We start from the raw sequence: 25,550 nt of genomic DNA on the forward strand, positions 1-25,550 counted from the left end.
GCTATCTAATATCAGAATATTGAAAAAGGAAATAAAATTGGGGAAGATAAGATCTTTTAAAAGATCAAGTATGAAATTTAAATTGCCAATGGAGAGAGGTTAGAAATTAGGGGAAGAAGATAATGATTTCATGTTGATATTTGTAGAAAAATATTCTAAGATACCTTAGAATATTCTTGTTTTCCAAAGTATTCCCCAAAAGTATCTTCAATTCACCTTGAAAGCACTTCTTTATGCATATATTACTCAAAATTGTATGAAAAACACTAAATGGTGATGGAAAATAACTTATCATCTGATGAGTTGGGTTTAGCCCATGGGGGTGGATGGTAGATGACACCATTGGGATAGTGGCACTCTAGCAGTTTAATGGCTAGATAGTAGTAGTAGTAGTAGTAGTAGAGCATTAGCCACGACTAGCCACTAGAAATATTTTACCTCAAATTCTTCCAATATTAAATCTAGGAAAAAATTGTACAAATATGAGATTTTTAAAACATTTTGGATATAATGGCAAGGTCTATTTAGTCTAAAAATGCTCTAGAAATAAGTTACATGCTAGATTCAACAATCAAACCCTTATTTTCAACCAAATTTTTCTCTCTAATTTTGGTGGAATGAAAGTCATTCTTGACTTTTTTGAGTCATTTGGACACTCAAGTGAGCTTCGATTTCTACTATCAAACTCTAAAACTTACCTATTATGAAAATCACGAAGAAAACCCTCCAAATCTAATATTATTACTTCAGAAAAATCAAAATGAACAAACTTTAAGACATCACAGATTTGATACCATGTTAAAATTTTGTTTAAACAAGAATCCTACCCAAGACTAAATGTTTGATAGCTAATCACAAAATAAGAATATGAATATTGAATATATGAGACTAAAATTAGAATTGCTTCTTGAGATATTAAAACTATACATAAAAAATCTACCCAAGGCCAATGTGTAATAGCCAATCACAAAATAAGAATATGAATATTCAATATATGAGACTAAAATTAGAATTGCTTCTTCAGATATTAAAACTATACATAAAAAATCTACCCAAAGCCAATGTGTAATAGCCAATCGCAAAATAGAAACGTTGATAGTCAATAGTCAATATATTTGACTAATATCAAAATTTCTTATTCAATGAGAAAAAAAAGCTATATTGTTAGCATCTAAATTTCAAAGTTGATGAGGATGGGGAATAGGCTAAAAAATAAATTTCAATGACATGTACTCAATTATTAAATTTCCTTTGATTTTTCTGGAACTTGTCTTTCTCATTTTTCTCATCTGAAATAAAATAGTTTGGGCCCTTTCAAAAATTTACTTTTAATTCTATCAAAAACTTTCAAGTTGTCTATATTATACATGAGAGAAAGAAGTATGAGATTTGGATCATTAAATGATCAAACCCAAACCCTAGATCCACTTTAGTTTTTACTCTTACATAATGGCATAGGAACAAAAAGCAGACATGTACAAAAGAAAGTTGTTTCTAAAGGGACAATTGCATTTAAACACAAAAGAAACAAAAGGTAATGAATAGGTAGAAACTAACAATAAATTTAAAAACGATGATTCTCCAAGATAAGGTTGGCATGTTGTGGACAATGGTAATGCTTTTAGGATGATTTTAGGCCCTACATTGTGGTTGCAAAGATATATAGAGTGAGTTTTTTTTCAAAATAGTTGGACACTTGAAAATGAATGAAATGTTTATTTTGTAAAGAAACATTTATTGAGTGAAGGCATAATCGGTTGATCTAAATTGGAAGAAATTTTGTAGGATTTTTTTTTTTATAGAAAATCATGTACCATCAAAAATGATATAATCATTGTTTCATATAGATTTAATTGCAATAAAATAAAGAATTATTGTAATGTAAATTAAAATATTATAATAAAAAAAATATTGGGTTGAAAACAAAATTATTTTGAGAAATAATTTTATCATTATGTTATGTTTTATCAAAATTCAATAATATAATTTTTGAGTCAAACTCATTGACCTATATTTCATGATTAGTAGATCACAATAACCTATCTCTCATGATTTTAAGTGGATCATTCAAGATATGTATCAATGAGTTTTACTCAGAAACTAGAGTTGAAACCTAATAAAACATTACATAATTTGAGACACAATGAAAATATCACCTTCTTGATAATAATTTAATTGACTATTCATTGTCGTGAATTCACCAAAACACAACAAAGTAACAAATTTTTGATACATAATGAAAACAAAAGAAAATACTAGATGATACAACTATGTAGCTTCTAAATCAAACTCATTGACCCATATTTCATGAGTAACAAACAAATAACAAGAACCCATCTGGCATGTGTTTTAAGTGGACCATTAAAATAACTCATTCCAGATGGATTCTTAAGAACCACTACAATTGCAATATAGACCAATAAGTTTTGTATGGTGGAAAAGTGGGCGAATAAAACTTAATATGTGAAAATATTATAGAAAATACTAGTCCACACACACACACAGGACTTCTTGATGCAAGCTATGGAGTAACGTAGTGTTACTCAACTTCCCAAGGAGGGTCCCATGGTTCTCTATCTCACAATGTCCCTCAAACCAACGTTTTTGCTCTCAGATCACTGAGCAAAATGGTTTAGGGATGGCAAATATGAGAACGAGAGATGCTTTTAATTGATTCTAGTATGAGATGGATGTTAAGCTATGTATGATACTAAAATGCAATAAACTAGATGATAAGATGACGAGGTTAGTATGAATACTATCCTAGCATACTATATTTAGTCTATGATTGAGCTAAAATGATAAATAAAGTACTCTAGCATGCATATTTAGTCTAATTTCTATTCTAAAAGAGGCTAAATGGGGAGCATATATGAAATGAGAGCTTTGAAAGAATTTGAGCATAAGTGTGATGCTTCAAATTTGAAAGATGATTGTTTTGAATGGAGGAATGAGAGCTCTATTTATAGCACAAACAGGGCAATGGATGGTCAGGATTGAAAGGTTTAATCAAGGGCCAAGTTTGAAAGTTGAGGATCCATGTGCACAATTGGCACCAATGACATGGTGACAAATGTCCACACAGGATTGGGTTGAAAGAAGAGGTTGGAGGCATTAAAGGCCTGAGAAGACCTCATGGTTATCTAAAGGCTAAGGGTCAAGTCTAAGTTAGGTTTACCCAATGGATTAAGATTTAATCTAAGGATAAACCTTTGTGCAAATGATTAAGAGATAATCCTGGTCAATGCATTAATGGCCTGATGAGACCCTTGGGTTGGATAGAGGTTGAGTCAAAACAAATGTTTTAACCATGTGGGAAGGTTTGAATTAACCATTAATAGTTATTGGAGACTTTAGGGATTAAGTGGTTGAAGATTGGAAGTCTTTAATGGTTTTCAAAGACTTTAAGGGTTTTAGTGGTTGAAGGTTGAAAACCTTCAATGGTTATCAAAGACTTTAAGGTTTTTGAGAAGTGACTTCCCTTTGCTTAGGGATGTGACAAAATTTAGAGGAGGGTTAGGTTAATTAGAAGCGATTAGAAGATTCTAGAAGGGATTAGGAAGGGGTTTGGGATTTTGCAAGTGGATGGAGAGATAATTGAAATAAAGAATTTCATTCAATTTGGTTGTAATTTGGAGAAATTAAATAAATTAGATTTATTCAATTTAGGATAACTATTTAATTAAATTTGAATTTAATTAAAAGTGGCTAGGGGGATTTAATTGAATAAAATGATTTATTCATTAAATGGGTATAGTGAATTTAATTTAAATAAATTGAGTAACTTATTTAATTAAATAGAGGAATGTGGATAATTTAATTAAATTGGATTTAATTAAATAGAGAAATGAACATAAAATATTCATTTAGGAATATGGTCATTTTTATACGTCTACAAGTTTTATTCAAAAGCCATAAAATTGAAACCTAACAAAACGTTATATAATTTGACATGTTATGAATACACCATCTTCTTAATAACAACTTCATTTTCTCTTCATAATAATAAATCCACCAAAATAAAAGAAGACACTTTTTTAAAATGTAATAAGAACACACAAAAAACGTTAAATGTTTCTCTTTAGGATTTCAATCATCCTTCAATATGTCATGTTGGCCTATAAAATTTTTGGACATTTACAATACCAATTGAGTTGTCATCTAAAACAAGATGAGTTGTAATCCAATTAAACTAATATTTTTATATTAAAATTTCATCTATAATTCAAAATATACTCTTTTTATAACTTTTTTCTAAATGAAAGTTATTATTTAACCTCCTTTGTGTTGATTATTTTTAATTATATATATTCCATTTTTTTTCTTTAATATAAACCACTATAAAAAAAATCATAATAAATTATAACAATTTTATTTAACTTTAAACTTATTAAAAAGAAAATATAAAATAAAAACTTAAAACGATCTATTATTATCATTGGTTTGCCCTTTTTTATCATGAATCAATAAATAATCATATATTTTTAAAAAATATAGAAGAAAATTTTAATTACCAAAGCTCTTTTGTTAATTTTTTCTTTATTTAATTTAAACAACTATTTATTGTTTTTTTCTCATTTATTTATTATAATCTTTTTGTAGGATTAAATTTTAAAATTAACTCCAAAAACAAATAGACAAAATAAACCCTACAAACAAATAGACAAAGAGAAAGAACACCTAACAACTTTATGAACTTTTGGAGTCTTCATATGTAGCTTGACTCTCAAATTTTCTATTATAATTTTTTAATTAAAAAAAATATTTATATATACAATTATTTCAAAACTATATTTGCCTACAATTTTGCCTTCATCGTATCAACCAATCATTTCAAACTATAAACTTTATACATTAATTTTTAAAATTATCTTAACATATAATTTCATTAAGTTCTCTCCACGATAACCTCACATTTTTACAGACTTATATTATTCAATTATTAATTTTATTAAAAACCTATAAGCTTTTCATTTTTCTATTTAAAACTAATTTTAGTGATTGATATCTGGTGGCTAAATTTGTTCAGAAATAAAAAAAAGAAGGGACGATATCGTATTACATTTATTTATTTGGCATGAATGTGTAACAATTCCAGCATTATAAGGAGATTTTAAGTTGACATGTGGTTCAAAAAGAGACGGAATCTTTCGAAGCGATAAATGCTAAGAAAGAAAAGATAGGGGCGAAAAAAATGTTGTAACTATTAAGTTGTGCCTTTGCTTTAACTGTAGACTACTATTATGGAGAAAGAATCGGGAAAAATATCTTGTTCGTCAAATACAAAGAATCAGAGAGCCCTGAACCGCCTAGCATTCCATTAAAAATTCAGAGTGCTGGACATTCTACAATAATCCCACAAGACAGCGTGCCATCCAGCTGGCAATGTGGACCTACTAAGTCGGCAAACAGAGTGGATCCTGCCATACATATCGCTATCAAACAATATCTTAAATGAGCAGCATAATCAGAGTCACATGCGACCGTGGTCCCCATCCAAAGGTGCAAGAATTAAGGCTGCTCTTGTCATTTATCCAACGTTTGTCTAAAGTAGTACGTCTTAATTAAATAATTAGACAAAATCGACCGCACAGTCAGATTCGCAATGGGTGGTCGGCCCCCCATGCTAACAACGTGGGAAGAAATTGCCCACAAAACTCTTCATTACTGTGGGGCCCATGTACCTTCGTCCCTTCGTTGTTCTTCAAATCCAGGGTGTTCACATTTCTTTAAAATATTTGTGTTCAAATTTCTTTAAAATATTTTTTTTAAACATTGTTAAATAGTTGAGCATTATGTATATATTTTATTGTAACACAGCCTGATAAGATTTTTTATCAATTTTGAACTCAAATATCACATACACAGGAAATATCAAATTGCTACATTGGAACATGTTAATTATTGTTTTTGATATTAAAAGCAGTCAAAAAAACCAAGGGGCTGATCCATTAGAACATGTTCATTATTGTTTTTTATATTAAAAACAGCCAAAAAAACAGGGGTGAATTAAAAACAGCCAAAAAAACATGGGTGAACATTGGAACATGTTAATTATTGTTATCTATAAGGGAAAGTTGGTGTTTTGACAACAAGAAGGCTCTGAGATCTGTTAAATACACAGGTCAAAAATATCATTAATAATGTGGCTTGATACCTACTTACAGATATCATTTAGTAGTGTAGCTTGATACCCCTGCATTCTTACATAAAAATGTAATACATTTGGAGATTTTACATAAAAATGTAATACATTTGGATTTTGACAAGATGAAGGTTCTGGGATACATTATGTACAAGAGTAAAAAATAGTCATTTAGTAGTTTGGCTTGATACCTATTTAAAGATCCAATACATTGGATTTTGACAAGACAAAGGCTCTAAGATCCGTTATGTACACAAGGGTCAAAAATGGTCATTTGGTAGTCTGGCTTGATACCTATTTAAAGATGCAATACATCAGATTTTGACATGAAGAAAATTCTGAGATCTGCTGTGTGCATAAGGATCAGATCAAAAATGGTCAGATTTGGTCAGATTTTGACATGAAGAAAGTTCTGAGATCTGCTGTGTACATAAGGATCAGATCAAAAATGGTCACTGTAGTGTGGCTTGATACCTACTTAAAGATGCAATAAAGTTGCACAACTCTTTGGTTTGAAGTCCACTAGGCTATATATAAAAGCTCATAAATGACATCCAAAAAAACCAAAGAAGAAATCAAAGTTTAATCGAAGTTTAAGGCTTGTATACTTTCCCCTATTGAAATTTTCAATACAAATTTTTGTTTTTTTGTCTTTATGCTGAAACCTCTTCAGCTTGAAAGACAGAAAAAAATAAAATTGAAAGACTCAAAAAATTGAGGAGAATCTATTCACCAAAAATCAATTGAAATGAGATTCAAGCCTAAAGTTAAAGGCTTATAATACAAATTCAAATTGAATAGTAATATCCCTATTGAAATTTTCAATACAAATTCAAATTGAATAGTAAATTTTTCTTTGAAATATTGAAAAGAAAACTTAGGCTTATAATACAAATTCAAATTGAATAGTAATTTCCCTATTGAAATTTTCAATACAAATTCAAATTGAATAGTAATTTCCCTATTGAAATTTTCAATACAAATTCAAATTGAATAGTAAATTTTTCTTTGAAATTTCAATTTCAGTACAAATTCAAATTGAATAGTAAATTTTTCTTTGAAATTTTCAATTTCAGTACAACAATCTTTTTTTTCTTAATTTGTGTCTTTATGCTGAAACCTCTTCAGCTTGAAAGCCAAAAATAGAAAAAATTAAAAAAAAAATTGATGAGATTCAAAAACTTGAGAATCTATTCTATCAAAAATCAATTGAGATAAATTCAAGCCTTGCAGCCCAAACCTCAACCTCTTCTTCAATAGAATGCCAAAGTAAAAGTATAACCCAAGATATGATCCCAACTGTATAACCCTCGAGTCTTGGATGTTGCATTCTCTTACAGAATCATTCAAAAACTTCACCATAAATCACCATCCATTTGACATATTTCTCTAGCTAACTCTTAAATATCCCCTTAGACAGGTATCCTAATTTCAAATCATGAAAAATGGCTCTTCCATTGCAGAACATTCTACTATTGCCTAAGAATCAGAGTCACTGGAAATGTTTAGGTGAGAATTTGTACACAGATTGCTAGTATATCAGTTTAACAATAAGATAGGCGAGACTGGTGTACTGGACATGTAAGGTAAGAATTTGCACACAGATTTCTAATATAACAGTTTTAAAGATGACAAAGGCAAGACTCTGGTGTCATTGGAATTTAGATAAAATTTCAACACAGATACCTAATATGACAGTTAAATACACTAAGAAAGGCGAGACTCTGTTTTTAATAAAGATTTCTATACAGCAGAGGCAGCATAAAAAGATCTGTTTTACAAAAAACCTCATTCCTGCATTTAATTACTCAATCTCCTATCTGCTGAGACAATTTATCTAATCCCCACCAATGGAGGTTTATACAGATTAATAATTTTAGGCAATTCGGAACTCAGACAACAGGAATTTAATAAAACCACAAAACAGAATTAGCAGCAGATCCATATGAATCTGAAAATTGCGACCATGAATTGTAAAAGAACGATCAGATAATATATGTCCTCCGTCAATCTAGAACTCGAAAACAGAAATTCCAAAAAACTTGACGAAATTGGCAGCGGCAGATTCGTATAAATTCGTAAACTGAAACCTTAAATTGTAAGAAAAACAATGCAGAAATATAGATCTGAAAATGAAAAATAAATAAATTAACGCCGAGGGGGATTCTTCAGCCATGGGTATTGAGGGCCTCCCAGAGCAAGCACTTGGACACAGGCTTTGACAAATCCCGAGCCTCGAGCGCCGCGGCTCTCAAGGTCTTTATCATCATGACGTTAGCCTCCCAGAATGTGGCGCTCTTGTAAGGTAGGTCATGCTTTTCACAGAGAGGCTTCACATACTGTGTCAGTAACCTCAGATTCTGACGTGGCACCCTTGGAAAACAATGGTGCTCCACCTGGAACTGCAGGCCCCCATGAAACCAGTCCATCCATGGCGAGCACGTTATATTCACGGTCCCCATTATTTGCATCGGAAACCACTCTTTGCTGCTCGGTTGCCCTACAAAGGTACTCGCCGAGAAATGATTCAGGCAGAACTGCACGTGTTGGATGCCGGAAACTGCGAAGCAAACCAGCACGAATGCCACGCGTTCAGTCCAAGTAGGAAGGCACAAAACCAGGGCGGGAAACCACACCCAGAAAACCGCCATGGCCAGAATCTCCTGTACCCTGTAATCCACCTTCTTTTTCAGGTCAAACAGAAGCGTGAAAGACTGAGCGAAGAGCAAAAACCGGGCCACGGCCATAACAGGATAAAAGGACCAGTGCTGGTAAGAAACCAGGAACCGGGCCAGCCGGTCGAAATCCATCTTCTTCTCATAATATCTACTGTACAAACCCTGGAAAAGCTTGCTAGAAACCGCGTAAAGCGGCAAATACTGCAAATCGGAATCGTATTCCAGATTATTTACCGCCGTGTGATGCACATTGTGGCTTCTCTTCCACCATCCGATGCTCACGCCAGTGATCAGATTCCCGACCAGGAGCTGAATCGCAATCTCCAATCTGTGGCTTTTCACCAGGCCAAAATGCGCCGAGTCGTGGCCAATGAAACCGCTCTGCATCCAGGCAATCCCTAGCAATACCGCCGAGATCATATGCACGAAAATGCTGGAGCTGAAAACCACTCCGCAGACGCAGAGCGAAAGCATTGCAATAATCCAGCTTGAAATCTTGTAATACAAGCTAAGGCCGCCATTAAACATGCCAGCTTTGTGCAGATCTTCTCTCAGCAGGCGGTAATCCTTAGTGGATTCCAATACATCTTCCCCATCCAGATATCCTACAAAATACGTCCTCAGGTACTTCCATGCAGAGGGAGGATGATACGCAATGAATATATCACTCACATCCTGCCCTGCAAGATTTAACAGCACCAGCTCACCGCCTGGATGCTTATTTACCCATTTTGTAACATCATAAACGCTTCCTTCCACCGCCAGCCACAGATCTTCCCTCTTGCTGTGCTTCTTCAGTTCTTCCAGAGTTATTTTCTTCGCCTTCGGATGCCTTTCTTCTCCTGCAAACTCACACATTTTGTATTAATTGTCTATCTTTTTTCTTTGGTTTCCAGATCTACAGGTTCGCAGATCGAATGCAGAGAAAACCTCTCAAAGAGGTAGTACACAAAATAAAGAAAGGAAGAGAAAAAAAATTCCCGTTTGGGGTTTCTTTGGTTCTTTTTTTGGTTCAGGCTTGAACCGTATTTTATTCTCAGATCGTTGGGCCTGCTTTTATTGAGATTACTGCGGTTCAAACTAACCCCACGGTAGGGAATCTAACCGGAGTTAGTTAACCCTAGGGTTTGGCAGCTAGATATTTTTGAAACTTCGCTGCTACTCCTTCTGGAACAACGCGGTTGGGATATATTTAATGCTTGGCTGTTATGACTTGCTTTTAGCGGTTTTATTATCCTGTTTTTATTAATTTAATGTGGTGTATATTTTTATTTTTTGGGAAAACTGTATATTAATTAAATAATATGGTGTATATTCTTGAGAGGTTCTAACTTTTTTTTAAATTAATATATTTAATGTGGTGTATATTTTATTGTTTGGAAAAATGCATATTAATTAAATAAATAATGTGGTGTATATTTTTGAAAGCTTTCTAATTTTATTAAAATTGTTCAATTTTAGATTTTAAAAATTGTTTTTAGATTTAGTTGTGTAACATTTTTACAATCTACTTTAAAAAATATTATACAATCAAATTTAAAAAAGATTAAATGATATTATTATGTATTGTAGAAATCTGATAAAATTAATCAATTTTTATTTCAGATTTAACAGAAAAAAAAAAAAAAATTTGATAAGACCATCTAAAATTCCAAGGTTTGTAGTTGATGATTTATTTTTATTTTTTATTTTTAAATAAAATTTGGCTTAATATTTAATAAACCGTCGCAAAAAATTAGATAAATATTTGCATTAAGGGCTAACATGGGCTCTGCTTTTTAAGTCACCTACTGCCTTGCCATTGACATGTGATTTTCTTATTTTGTTGCTTTTTATTATTATTTTTTATCACTGTAATGATGAAAAAATTGTTTTTATTTTGATAGGAATGTCCTAATGGTATATTCTTCACAGTCTTATCTCAATTTGTTTTTATTTTATTTCTAGTTTTTAGGTTTTTATTTTTTTTTTTGAAATCAGAATTAATTCAGGTTATTTCTGAAAATTTTGGGATTGATTCTGTCAATTTTAAGAATAGGTAAATCATCTTTCAAACCTATAACAATATTTTATATTTCTCATTCTAATATTTGTATTTTTTTTTAATAAGAAAAAAAATGTGCCTTAATCAAAATTAAATAAGTTTTAAATACATATAAAATAAAAATAAATATATTTTCAAAAATAATCTACCATTTCATAATGTATTGAATATATATATATATAGACATTACAAATATAATTTAAAGAAATAAAATAATTTTAAGATAAATAAAATTGTTCTTATTAATATCTTTTAAATAAATGTATTTAAGATATTTAAGATATCTATAGTAGTTTAAAATGTTTTGGAAAGATAAAATATAAACAATTTTTTTCTTTTTAGAATGATTTCAACTTTTAAACTCTTAAAAATAAGATTATGTTAAATATTAATCAATTTAGAATTTATTTTTAATTTATTTATCACTTTGAGCTTTTCTTAAGAATGCATTCATGTACTTTCCATTCTAAACATCCACAACCCTATAATTTTAGATCAAACTAAACAATCCTAACAACAATGTTATTAAATGTCTATATAAATAAAATGTGATGGGTGCACCAACCTTAGATGGGTCTACATCTAAGTAAAGGTAGTAATAAATCAATACATCAGTTTGGTTAAGTTTATTGGTATAGCTCTTGGGAAATTCAAAGCCCGGCAATGAATAGCAATAAGTCTAATTTCAATAATAAAAAAAATAGAGATACTTGGTTTAGGGAGAATTTATATTGATTTATATATTTTTTAAATATCAAATTGATAAATGACCAAACTATTATAAACAAATTTAATATGATAGAAAGGGGTGACCATCAAATTCAAGGCTATCATTTTCTAAATTGATGTCTATGATGCTTTTATATTTTCCACAACGCCTTAACTAATGGGTATAGACTTAGAGGGGGTGTTTGGTAAGATATTAAACAAGAAGGTATGCTAGATGAGGTTACACCCTTGCCCCCTTGCTACTATGTCAACTTACTCTATTGTGCTTTACATTTGGTTCATTACTATGGTTGTATGATCTTTAACAAGAAGATCAAAGTACTTGCACTATTAATATCAAAATATGCTAACAACTATTACTTCTATTAAATGCAAAAGTGCATTATGAAAAATGCATTCTCTATTGGAGCAGATGTTATGATCTTCATTAGAATTGAATGGGAAGCGGCCTCTTTTGTAGATTAGACATGCTCTCCCATGACCATTTTATACTTTAGGTTAGAGTGCAATGTGAGGTTAGAGTGCAATGTGAAGAATAATATCTAGATCAAACTATTTTCAAGTTTTAGAATTATAATTCTTTAGCGTAGAATTAATTAAAAATAGGATCTGGATCATTTATTAAAAAAAAAAGAACTAAATTACTTTATTGATTAAACATCATTTACCCTATTACATATTTAATCATTTGAATTGATTGTTGATTCATAAATTAATATACATGTTGTTTAATTACTCAAACTATCACATACTTTAACTAAAATTTATAACCATGCAAAACTAAATCACAAATAAAAAAAAGGAAAAATAATTTGTGGAGCCACATGTCAATCTTCCTAATAAGCTGCTTATTTCCAACCCCCTCTTTTTTACAATGCTTATTTTTAAATTTTAAGCAATTGTTGCTCCACTTAAATAGAAAAAGATTACACTTTATCCTTTCCCCTTAATTAAAAATTTGCATGGGAACATTCTACTTGCTTAATTTTAAAGTCAAAAATCCAAATTTTCTCAATGATACTTTTTGTGAAGTTTTTAATCATATGATTTTCTCACATTAAATATATTTACTATATAATATTATCTTCATTTTAGTTTGTAGATTTTATTTATTATTTCATACATGATCATGACTAAACCTATTAAAATTAAAATTCCAACACACATAATGACATGCACCCTTCTATGAATCCATACTTGGAGGCTCAATTCTATGAGATTTTTCTAAAGTAAGAAATAATATTTTTTCCTTATAAATGACTATTTCCAATAACTTTAATTGTTAATTAACTATATTTATCTAACTACCTAAACCAATTTATATTGCTAATTAACTAATTAACTATATTTATCTAACTACCTAAACCAATTTATATTGCTAATTAACTAATTAACTATATTTATCTAGCTACCTGAATCAATTTATATTGCTAATTAACTAATTAACTAATTAACTATATTTATCTAACTACCTAAATCAATTTATAGAAGTAAAGGATTGGATGAAATTATTGATTTTTTAAAGTTAATTAAGTGAGTCGACTTAAGATTTGTTTTCTTTAACCGAATATCTACCCTTTTTTCTCATTTTTCTTGTTACGTTAGAGTTTGGTAATTTCTTTTTAAAACAATACCTTAGAGAGGTGTTAAAACATTTTACACCGGAAGTAACGCCCTTATTTGACTTGTACTCTATTTCACGCGTGCATATCAAGGGCATGCTTAACTTAAACTTCTTTATGCTTAAGACAACAACATCTTACTATCTTTCTTCAATAAAACAAAAGTTGTGCATAAGTTTGACTTAGTTTTACTCCCTAAGTTTTTAAGACGTTGAATAAAAGTTCATCTTTATGTTAGGTTTGATTATTTTCATATTTAAAGTTGAAAGAGTAAAAGTAAAGTATTCTAGTAAGGATATGGTCTTGGTTTATAGGTAAAGTTGAATGGTTTTGAATGAGTCTATCGAAGATTAAGTCTTGTTGAGTGCAAGATCTCAGTGTCATAAAGAATGAGGTTAGGATTGTGTCCCAAGTGAATTTGGCCGAATGGGTGCCCCTCAATCTTTGGCTCACTACTGAAGAGATTTGTGCTTAGTTTTAGCCTAAGGTTCGTGCTTCCATATGAAATAAAATCTTCAGTTTAAAAAACAAAGTTTTCATTTTTATTGATATTGTGTATGTTTTATTTGTTTGGAGAGTTAAGTAACGGGAAAATTTGATCTATTTTGTTAACAAATATTTTTTAAATAATTGTATTTTTATTTTTTCATAGGTCCATTTAAATTTTAGTGGGTAGATTTATAATATTTTATTGATAATAATAGAGAAAAAATGGCATCCAATGAAATACACAAGCGATATGTTATACTTATCACTTTTCTATCTCGATCAATTAACATTTGGGAGCGTAGTCTCATTTGACCAATTTACATTCACTCCCAACCTATGCCAAAAAGGGAGGTTTCAAATAAGGTATGACCATACATCAAAGTATAAAAGATAACGTAATTATATATGATATTTTAGTTGTCATCATGTTGGTTGCAATGAATGTAAAATATAGAAGAATGCAAAAGACAAGTGAGAGTTCTTGATTTCATTTTTTAAAAATTGTACAAAACCTTACAAAACAACCCTTTGAATTTATTTGTGTTTATTTTTCTTTTTCCCTCGGTATTCTAACATTGGTTTCATTGTGCTTGGTAGCAATGAGAGTCATGCTTAGTTTAGAGCAATAGTTTGGGGCTTTCTAAGGTAGGATTTTGATGAAATTGTTAAACATTTGCATTTCATTGTTTTGAAACTCTAATGCTTGTTTCATTGTACTTGGTGTTAGTGGGAGGTGTGCTTAGTTTAATTTGGGGCTTTCCATGGTAGGTGTTTGACAAAACTCGTAAATATTTACATTTAGTAGAAGACATATGTACAATTCTTTAGAGTGCATTTGCTAGAAAAGCTTTTCTTTCTAGGGTAAAATTTTGATAAATTTATTAATATTTGCATTTATTTGTTTTAGTGTTCTAATATATTTGCTAGTTATTTGTTAAGTACATACATTATATAATCATATAATTTATATTTGTTTTATTATTTATTGATGGTGAAGTAAATTAAAGTGAAAATTGCTAAGATGGGTGATCTTTGTGTATGGAGAGCTCTCAGGTTTTTGTTGGGAATTCTCTTCACTCTCGAGGCCTCCCAAAAATTTCTTGTTGGTGTTCTTTTTGGATTTGTGGGTGTAAACACCTAAAATTTATCATTGCTTCTAATGACATATTTTAGCATCATTCCTCTATGTCACCATGTTATTTGACTAAATTTGATAATACTCACATAAAAACATAATCATAAATAATTAAATAAAAATATTTAATTTAATTCAATCATCTATACCTCACTAATTAATTAAATAACTTAACTAATATAATTTTTGTCTCATATTTAAAATCATTAAATACAAACAAATTTCCATCTCATCTTTTCAACTAAATGAATAAATCAATTTGTGTCCTCATATAAATATTTTGTTTTTTATTATAAAGAAGCCAAAACCAAGGGCTGACCCGAAAGAAATAGAAAAAAGCTTTACTAGCACACACATCGCAGACACACGACGGTCAGCCAATCCCTACTCTAGTAATAAAAAACAAAAGTTGTCTATCGCTATTGGATAACCCGAGATTGAAACCAATCTTGTCCAACAAGCGTCATAACCAGCAAGAAACCATCATAATGTCAATACTATAACAACTATTAAAAGTAGCAATATTACCATGGAACCAGGCGTTCCAGCGACAAAAACTAAAGCAAAAAGGAAGGAAACCAACCATACAACCTAATTATCAGCACCCGTGTGCTTAGAGAGAATAAGCCCAGTCTAGTCATCAACCAGGAACTAGAGTAGTTCCTTAGTGGTGTTGCTTCCCAGCCCTTCCGGATCAGCTTTATCCTGGTGGAGCAAGCATAGAGAGGTAGTCGACAAGTGCATCACTTTGACAGCGAATTTCCCAATCTTGTTGACATAGGACTCCAGGTGCTCCAACTTTTTCTTAACACCATTTAGATCTTCAGAGATAACACTACAACCCGAACATTGCACCGCCTCTTCCTTCTCCCCTTCTTCAGCAACAGTCTTCCCGCCATCAAAATGTCTACCATCCCCCTCATAGGTGTGGGGCAGGGAAGTGTTAGAATGAGGGGAGGTGTTCTTGATATCCTCCTTGATGGTCTCTGAGTTGGGGACATTAGTGCCCAAATTGGAGGAATCCAAGCCCTCTGTGGCCTCCAAATCCTCCTCCCCCTTCTCACTTTCCGCTTTCTCATAATCCTCCTCTTCTTTGTTGGCATAATGATTTCTCACAACCATTTGCTTCATCCTAGATTTGTTTCTATGGGATCTGTGCAGGGCGATACCCTCCTCAGCATCAGACTCAACAAGGAGGATTTTGGGCTCCTTTTTGGGTTTATTGGAGGTGGGTTTCACAGTAGAAGGGTTGCATTTTTTTTTTCCCCCAATTTTGAGGGGGCAGGGGGCCTTGGTCAGGGGATTGACAAGGAGTCATCGACTTTTTCGAAGACTTTTTGAGGCCTTTTTTAGAGCCTTCAGGGGGACCCAAAATGGAGGGGGTGGGTTGAACCGAGATAGGTTTAGGGGGGCAAAGGGCCTTATGAAAATTGTAAAGCCTAAACATCAACCCCTAGTGGAGGATGGTAAAATTACCCTCTTGACTCATACAATTGCGGACATCTTTGACAGTAGACTCAAGAGCATGCAGCAGAAAGAAAGGAAAAGAAATGGTGTCATGGTTGTGAAAGTGGTTTAGTAGCGAGAAGTGATAATAGTAGAACACACCATACCTTCCCTTGAGGGTGAAGTATTTCATTATGATTTTGAACACCTGATCCCACATGTAGGGTAAACATTCTCTATTGAAACCCCCACGCATTCTGGTCGATTCCTCACCCTTTTTGAAGAAGTGATTCATGTTGTTTTCATCCGCAACCCTGCTGGTTTTCTTCCATTTCCTTCCTTCAATGGAGAGACCCGTAGCCTGGGCGATAACTTCTTCACCGATCTCAAACGAAATGTCCTCCATGACCACCCTCCTATCCTTCCAACTGTTAACAAATTGCATGGAGAGGTTTTTGTCGAATCCCTTCATGGCTTCCATGAACGGGATGATTCCTCCTTCCTTAGCATACATCCAGACGCACAGTTCATTGCGAAAATAGTCGTCAATTATTTTTGGTTCTACCTAGACTAAATCCCCTCCCATGCTAGCTTCCTCCAGAGTGAAGTTGAGATACAACGCAAGCCTGAAAAGAAAAATGCAGAGAGGAAAACCAGAGCTAGAGTTAAGAGAAAACAAATGGTAATTAGCCGAAATAATGTGCAAGGTGTAATAATGATTTTTGGTGTTGTTTCCCAAGGCCTGCGTCCGCCAGCTTCGGGAAGCATGCGAAGGGACACCTCTTGATATCTTCGCCAACTTGCAAAGATCATCATTATGGCGAGTTCTAAGTTTCCAGTTAATGTAATAATTAGCATCCTTACTGCAATTAATGATCAAAAGCTAGCACTCCAACCCATCAACAACATAGAAATAGGTGGCCAGCCAAGTCAACATCTGGCAGAGAAGGTGGGGACCACGAGAAGCCAACATGGCAAAGCCCGCCCAATTTGAATTTAAATTTCTCGCCAGCAGCGTAGCATAGCAACTGGCCCAAATCAACCTTGATTACAGGAAAGTAGCACTTCATTGATGGATAGAGGCAATTTTTTAATTCCCAATAAGGTCCTTCTACTTGTTAGTGAGAGAATCTAGGTGCCTCCAACACCTCATTCCTTTTATCTCTAGTCTCGTCACAACTAGTGAGTCTGCCACCACATTCCCCTCTCTGTAGATATGCTGAATTTGAAATTCCTCCAACTAGATAATCATGGACTAGATGTCCTTGATGACATTTTTTATTCTCCAGCTGATCCTTGAAGTGCCTTTAATGGCCTCGATAACCGGTTTAGAGTCCCCTTCAATTATCAGTCTTTTGATATTGGTGCCAAGGGCCAGCTTAAGCCCCCAAAAAAGATCAAGGGCTTCAACCATGTTGCTCGATATAGAGTCAAAATTTTCTGCATAGGCCAAAACCAGGTTGCCCAAGTTGTCCTTGATAATTCCACCGCCTGCCACTGAACCACTACAAGCAGCACCATCAAAATTGAGCTTGAGCCAAGGGGGGGGGTGATGACCATCTGGTATTAAGCCTCTCCATCTTTTTCAAATTGTCATATCGAAGGAAGCTATCTAGCAAATTCCAAGTTTTAACCCACCTCCGATCCAGAGCCATAGGGCTAGCTTTCAGGGTTCTCCACTTGCTGATGATGGCACTCCCTGAGGTAATTCTCAGCTATGTCAGTCACTGTGTCAACCGAGTTGTTGGTGTCATGAAAAATCCTATTATTTCTTTCCTTCCAGATATGCCAACAGACATGGGGAGGAATGAGTCTCCAAAAAAGTGTGACTGGCGGGTGTGCAGAGGGGCATTTCCAGTTGCTGATAAACTGCTGCAAGTCTTCCAAGAATGTCCAAGCCAAATTGAATTTTTGTATAGCTTTGTGCCAAACCCCAGAAGTGAAGGGGCAATGGATAAAGAGGTGATTTATGCTTTCCTCAACACAATTACACATAACACATTTGTTGGCAAGCGTAAATCCCCTCCTCTTCAGATTATCAATAGTAAGGATCTTCCCGTGAAGGGTCGTCCACCAAAAGAAGTTAATTTTAGGGATGAGTTGAGAGTTCCAAACTTCTTTCTAGTTGTAATAGTCATTGAAAGAGGCAACCAAGAGATTGTAGGCTGATTTAACACTGAAATACCTTGAGGGATTCATGGTCCAAACAAGTTTATCAGTGTGAGTGAAACAGGGGATCTTGATCCCCTTAAGAAGGGATTGCAGCTCTTCAGCCAAATGAATCCATTGGGGGGTATTTCCCAGACTATCAACAAGCCTTAACCAACAGCGGGAGGGAGAGATGTAGTTAATCACAAGGGAACCAATCGAATCCTTCAGAGTGATCATGAGGCAACTAAACCGGGAGGAGGCAAAGGGTCTATCACCAATCCAGTTGTCCTCCCAAAATCTAATTTTCTCACCATTTCCAACTTGCCACTTTAGACCCTGCTTGAGAAGTTTCTTGTTCTTAACGAAGTTGTTCCAAATTTTAGACTCAGGAGGGAGCTCATTGGAAGTCCGGAGGGAGGGGAAGGGGGTGTGGTTGAAGTACTTGACCCTCATAATCATGCTCCAGTCCATTTTTCCCTTCATAAGGATCCATCCGATTTTAGTCAACAAGGCTTTATTCAGATCAAAGATTTTTCTAATCCCAAGGCCACCCATGACCTTTGGTTTGCATACCTTTTCCCAGTTGACTAAGTTGATTCTGGTCTTCTCCTCCAAACCCGTCCACAGAAAGCTTCTTTGGATTCTCTCGAGTTTCTCAGCCACAGAATTGGAAATCTTGAAAAGAGAGAGAAAGTAGACAAGGATACCTTGAAGAGAGGCCTCCAGGAGCTGGAGTTTACCCACACTACTCAGAGTTTTTCTAGTCCATCCTGCAAGTTTCTTTTGCATTCTTTCTAGGATTGATTCCCAAAAGTGGGAGGTGACCTCCTTGGTAGTGAGGGGGAGACCCAAGTAGGAATTAGGGAGATCAACAACACTACAACCCAGGATTTGGATAAGTTTACCCTGGAGAATTATGTCAGTGTTAAATAAGTAAACCTTGCTCTTGCAATAGTTAATCAGTTGACTAGAGGCAAGAGCGTACTCTTCCAGCAGATGTTTCCATTCTTTAGCCTCTATCACAGATGATAGGCTGAAAAGGAAGGTGTCATCCACAAATTGTTGTATAACCATAGGAGGGAGTGTGGAAGCAACCTCTACCCCCGAGATTCTATTGGTCCTGATCAGATTGGAGAAATTCCTACTCAAGACTTCAACTACCATAATGAACAAATAAGGTGAGAGAGGGTCTCCCTACCGTAGCCTCTTCCCAACCTTGAAGAATCCCTTGGGGGTGCCATTGACAATCACCGAATAGTGAACACTTTCCACCACCACTTTGATAATATTGATAAATCTTTCCTGGAATCCCATCTTAGAAAGGACTGCATACAGGAATTTCTAATTAACTTTATCATAAGCCTTAGAGATGTCAAGTTTGAGAGTCATACCTGGGTTGCAACTTTTCTCCATGGAGTGAATGACCTCATGAGCAGTAATGACAACATCAAGGATTTTCCTGCCTGGAACAAAACCTCTTTGGGAGGGACTGATGCATTTATCAAGGAGGGGTTTGATTCCGTTGACAATAACTTTAGAGAAAATTTTGTAAATTGAGTTACATAGGTTGATGGGCCGATAGTCAGACATGAGTTTCGGATCAAGAACTTTGGGCACCAAAACTATGAAGGTGTTATTCAACTTCTTCAGGAATTTACCAGTGCGAATGAAGTCTCTGGTAGCTTTAGTGAGATCATACTTCACAGTTTCCCAAAAAGTCTAGAAAAAATCCAGGGGGAAGTCGTCAGGACCAAGGGCCTTAAAGGAAGCCATAGCAAAAACCCCTGCTTTAACTTCTTCTTTAGACACACGGCTTATCAGTAGCTCATTATCAGCCTCATCCGGGACTCAAGGAATGAGACTGAGGAGTTTATCACTGATTTCAGTAGGTTCCCTGACCCTATCATCTGAGTAGGCATTAGCAAAGTGAAGGGAAGCCCATTGACCAATTTTATTATTCCCCACCACTTCCTCATTTCTGTTATTGAGAATGGAATGGATGATGTTCCTCCTTTTATGCTTTGAGGCCGATCTGTGAAAGAAAGAGGTGTTCATGTCATCCTGGATCTTTGCTTCTAGTAAATTTCTTCTAGATTCATGATTTCTTTCCATTTGTCTCCATGCCTCCTCCTCTGTATGAGTGTCTCTCAAGGAAGTCCCCTCCGCAATGGTCCTCTGGAGGTGGTCCAAATTGGTTTCAACCTCATTTTTTCTCTTGAAGATATCCCCAAAGGAAGAGAGACTCCAAGCTTTCACCTCCCTTTTGATAATTTCCAACTTTTTAGAAATTCTGAACATAGTCGTCCCTTGAACAGGGGAGTTCCACCAGTTTTGTATGCATTGCTTGAAGTCTGGGTGGGAGTGCCACATGATCTCATACCTGAAGGGTGAGGGACCGGAGGTCAGCTTGTCAACCCAGGAGAGGAGGATTGGGGAGTGGTCAGAGATAGTGCGCGGGAGAGATAAGAGCAAGGAATTAGTTCCAAAGTTCCACTTGGCAGAGATCAGAAACCTGTCCAGCCTGACCTAAATTAGATTGGAGCCTTTTCTATTGTTAGACCAGGTGAATGGGTTCCCTTGAAGGTCAAGATCAAGTAACTCATTATTTATGATGAAGTCAGCAAAGTCAAGCATGCTCTCATTGTAGTCCGTTAGACCTCCTATCTTCTTTGAAGGATAAAAGGGGGTGTTGAAATCCCCAGCTAGCATAAACTCCTCCTCCTTATTGTTAGTCAAGAAGGTAGTGATTTCCTCCCAGATCACAACCCTGCAGTGTCTAGTATTAGGAGCATAAATGTTAAAAAAGAACCAAGAGAAGTTATTCATAGTGAACCTAGTGGAAAGAAAGTTGTGAGAAGAGCCAACCACGAGACCATCCAGCTTGCTCTTATTCCAAAGGGTAGCAATTCCTCCCGAGGCACAATCCCCATAATGAAAGGCAACACCCGGCCATAAACTATCGACAAGCGTAGCAAAATTTTGGTGATTCATTTTCACCTCTTGGATTAGGATAATATCAACTCTATTGGTGAGTATGCATTTCTTAAGAGCATACTACTTTTGGAGGTTGTTTAAGCCCCTTAAGTTCCATGAGAGGAACTTCATTTCTTACCCTTCTGCATTGTCTCTAGGGTTAATTGCCTTCCACTAGCAATTTCCGTTGTCATTACCTTAGTTTTGAGGGTCCTCTTAGAGGGTCTGTCTGGTTTAGGGTCATTTCCCACATCCGCCTTCTTATTTCCTCTAGTTTTTCTTTTTGGTTCCTACTATTCCCCCTTATCTTTACCAACTGGCGAAGACAGGGCGGAGCGACTACCAATAGATAGAGTAGTGATATCCCCAGAGGATCTTGTAGCAAACGAGGAGGAGGTCAGGTCCAAACCAAGCCCGGAGGTAGGCGAGGCCCCAACGCAAGTGCTCCAGATATTCCTCCCACAACTTCCCATTGGGTTGGGTAGCAGATTCATGATTGTTGGCGGAGTGGAGGTAATGAGCCTTTTCTTCTCCATGCTAGTCGCCTCCACATTGGGACCTTCTTGATCAATCTTCTCTTTGGGGATCTCTCCTTCTTCTAGCTCCGACCCTAAGCATCTCCTCGAGGGGTAGGAGCCTTCTTGGAGTCAAGGGTAACTATCATGTTAAGAATACCAGCCAAGAAGGGGTAACCCTCCTTAGAGGTATCTTGAGGGCTCGTCTTTTCTGTCAGGTCCTCGATCTGACCCACAATGTTGTCAGAGGTCAAGGGGTTACCATTCTCAGTTGTCTCCCTAATAACAATACCCGGGGATGATAACTTCTCCTTCAACTTTTCCTTAGGAGGTTGTGGGGTCGGGTAGTCCGCAATAACATGACCATGTTTACCACATATTTGACAATACAGAGAGACACTCTCATAGACAATTGCATGTGTCCATTTACCCCATTTGGATTTGAGGGCAATGAAATTAGGGAGTGGGTTGTTAACAACCACATTCACACAAAGGCGAGCATACACAAGTTTGGACTTCTGCATTGTCACATTGTCGACAACAACAAACTGGCCAAGCGAGTTCCCAATCCACTTGAAAATGGTATCGTCCCAAAATTCCAGGGGGAGGCCCGAGAGTTTGATCCAAATTGACACCAGTTTAAGGAGGTCCGCACTTGGGTCAAATCCCGACTTCCACTTGGAGAGAGTAAGGCAATGCTTACCATAAGACCATGAACCAGACATAATAAAAATGAAGTCTTTTCTTGCAGTAAATCTAAAAAGGAAGAGTCCTCCAGGCATGGTAGAGACCGAGACACTACCTTTGATTTTCCATCTAGAGCCCGCCCATCTTTTGACCATATCTATAGTGGGTCTGAAGGCTAGGAATCTTCCAACCAGGCAAAGGTGAAGGGAGGAAGCAATATTATCCATGATACTGTTTGGGAGGCAAATCTCGGGGCCCTCCTCACCCTTAGTGACTTTTGGCAGCAACGTCGAAATTTTTGGCTTGGAGTTAGGGAAAAGGGCACCTTTCCAGGAGTTCACTTGAGCTTCCCCAAGCAAAGGACCCACCTCCTGAGTCTTGGGGTCCTTTTTGGGGGAATCCAAGTTGGGGGCCACCAGAGGAAGCTTCGCAAGGTAGGGGTCTTGTGCAGAATCTCGTTGCAAGCAATAATAGAGGGAGCCCACCCATCTCCTTAGGCGCGCAACACAAGAGCCAGATCTGGGCAAATTTACAGGTCAACCGGGGGGGGTTAGGGTCTAGGGAGCACTAGCCCTCCCCAGTAGAAACGATAGGCATAGCAGGAAATTCAAAAATTTCAGAGCGGGAAAAAAATTGCAGTGCAAAAAGTTTCGGCTATAATATTGGGAATTAAATTTATTTGTTTATTTAATTAAAAAGGCACGATGAAAATTAGTTTTTATTTAATTATTTTAAATGTGAGATGGAAACTAGGTAGTTACTTAAATAATAAAACTATTTAATTAATTAGTGAAGTGGTGCAGACTAATTAGTAAAGATGATGTTAGTATGGTAGATATTAACAAATTTAGTCAATCAACATGATGGTGCTCTCAAGAATAATGCTTAAATATGTTATTGGAAGTGAAGACAAAATTGAAATATTCACAATAGATTAATTTTATTTATATTGGAAGTGAAGACAAAATTGAAATATTTAAAATCGATTAATTTTATTTTTTTAATTTTTTTAAATGATAAACACGTACCTTGTTCGGAGGTTTCAAGTAGACAATAACATTGAATGATTAAATGGGTGGATGAGATTTAAAATATTGAGATATAATGTTGGGAATTAATTTTATTTGTTTATTTAAGTGAAAAAGGGCAAGATGAAAATTAGTTTTTATTTCATTTTCTTTTTAATGTGAGATAGAAATTAGACTAGTTAACTAAAATAATAAATCTGTTTAATTAATTAGTGAAATGGTGAGGACTAATTACATAAGATGATGTTAATATGGTAGGTATTATTATCAAACTTAGTCAATCAACACGATGGTGTTCTTGAAGATAATGCTTAAAAATGTCATTAGATATGAAGACAAAATTGAAATATTCACAATAGATTAAATTTAATTTTTTTTTTTTTCTTTAAATAATAAACTCTTACCTTGTTCAGAGCTTTTAACCTGAGAGTAACATGCAATTCAATTAAATAATATATTACTAGGTATCTCTACACCTCAAAGAGCCTCATAAGAAGGTTCTATGACCAAATCTAAATCTAAATCTAAATGACATTATATTCAACCTAAAGAATAGATCAGCACATTGTCTTAACATATTATTTAGTTGCTTTCATGGCAATAAGAGAAAGTAGTGTCAACATGTTTTACATGCTTATTGTTGAATAGTATTGAGCGCGTTAAATTTGATAAATTTATTGACCTTTATTCATTATCAAAAAAAACACGCTTCAAGTATAATTTATTTAAATGTAAAGTATAATAAATTTGAGTCAAGCAACCAGATATTTTTCTCACCAGAACTTCAATGAGAAAGGAATGCACATGTTAATCTTTACATACTTTTTCTGACTTTTAAGTCTTCTAGAAGTTTATTAAATTTAGTACGGAAAATAATATTGGTGGTTGTGAGAGCAACCTATACCGCTTTGAGAAATGACAAGGGTCAAGGCATTTTGAAATAATTTGTTTTTTTATGTCAATTCGTTATGTGCATGTTTTTTTATCCTTGTCAACATAGGTACTGGGGTGGCTATTTGATTTACTCAAATTAATATATTTGATTGAAATTTTTTGTTTTTAATTAAGAGACATGTGTCAATCATTTATTTAAGAGGTTAGAGAATGGAAGCGGCTAAACTCTACATCTAATGATACGTTGTACAGTTTTCAAAAATTGCAAAACTTAATAATATTTTTTTATGAAATTTTCAAGAGTTAAATCTTCATGCTATGCATCTCTATTGTTGTTAAACCACAAGAAACCCGACAAAAAAAATGTTGTGTTTTGTAGATTTGAGTTTTTTTTAGAGTTCCATTTTGTGTGGAGACTAGCCTGTAACCTAGAGAATTTGGATTTTATAAAATATATAATTTGTTACTTAAATACAATTGTAAGTTTATGGTATTGATCAAAAGATACTTCTTTTTTATGTTATTAGTAGATATTCAATTATAAGTTGATTTGTTAGCTTGACTCTAAGAGATGTGGTGGAATCTCATGTCTATATACAGGCCATTTTCCCCCTCCATTAAACTAGCTAAGGTAAGGACTTATATGATACAACCTTATGAGTGTTGTTGAAGTGAGATCCTTACCAAAGGCTATTCTTTGGTGCTTGTTACTTCCCTTGCTTTTATCCTCATATGCAACTTAAAATATCTGCAACTCTTCATTTTTGGATGTGACTAGAAATAGCAAGATTTTCCTCATTTTGTAATAACCTTTTAATTAGTGATTTAAATAATCACCCTAGTTCCATTTTATTTGACATGGCATCTAATCAATTAGATTTAGGTGATATTCATCTACAAGAACCCTTGTGGAAATATCTCATGTCGCCTCTTTTGATGATTCAGGGGGTGGACCAAAATACCCAATTCCTAACTTAATCACCTTCCCTAATCTCATTGTGTACATATATTCTT

At 34.5% G+C, this 25,550-nt stretch overlaps 2 protein-coding genes across 2 annotated transcripts; both read right to left on the reverse strand.

Moving 5' to 3' along the window:
• Positions 1–8,187: 8,187 nt before the first annotated feature.
• LOC131046899 (delta(8)-fatty-acid desaturase 2) lies at positions 8,188–9,860 on the reverse strand. The gene has a single exon (XM_057980727.1). It carries the CDS (start codon positions 9,679–9,681, stop codon positions 8,314–8,316), a length of 1,368 nt encoding a protein of 455 aa, XP_057836710.1. The 5' UTR covers positions 9,682–9,860; the 3' UTR covers positions 8,188–8,313.
• Positions 9,861–22,022: 12,162 nt separating this feature from the next.
• LOC131858468 (uncharacterized) lies at positions 22,023–22,841 on the reverse strand. The gene has a single exon (XM_059211714.1). It carries the CDS (start codon positions 22,839–22,841, stop codon positions 22,023–22,025), a length of 819 nt encoding a protein of 272 aa, XP_059067697.1.
• Positions 22,842–25,550: the final 2,709 nt, after the last annotated feature.

This window comes from Cryptomeria japonica, chromosome 9 (assembly GCF_030272615.1).
Source record: "Cryptomeria japonica chromosome 9, Sugi_1.0, whole genome shotgun sequence".
Taxonomy (NCBI): domain Eukaryota; kingdom Viridiplantae; phylum Streptophyta; class Pinopsida; order Cupressales; family Cupressaceae; genus Cryptomeria; species Cryptomeria japonica.

Bases quoted from the DNA above. Each gene is read 5' to 3' on its own strand.
- LOC131858468 (XM_059211714.1), bottom strand. From the start codon at position 22,841: ATGGATAATATTGCTTCCTCCCTTCACCTTTGCCTGGTTGGAAGATTC.
- LOC131046899 (XM_057980727.1), bottom strand. From the start codon at position 9,681: ATGTGTGAGTTTGCAGGAGAAGAAAGGCATCCGAAGGCGAAGAAAATA.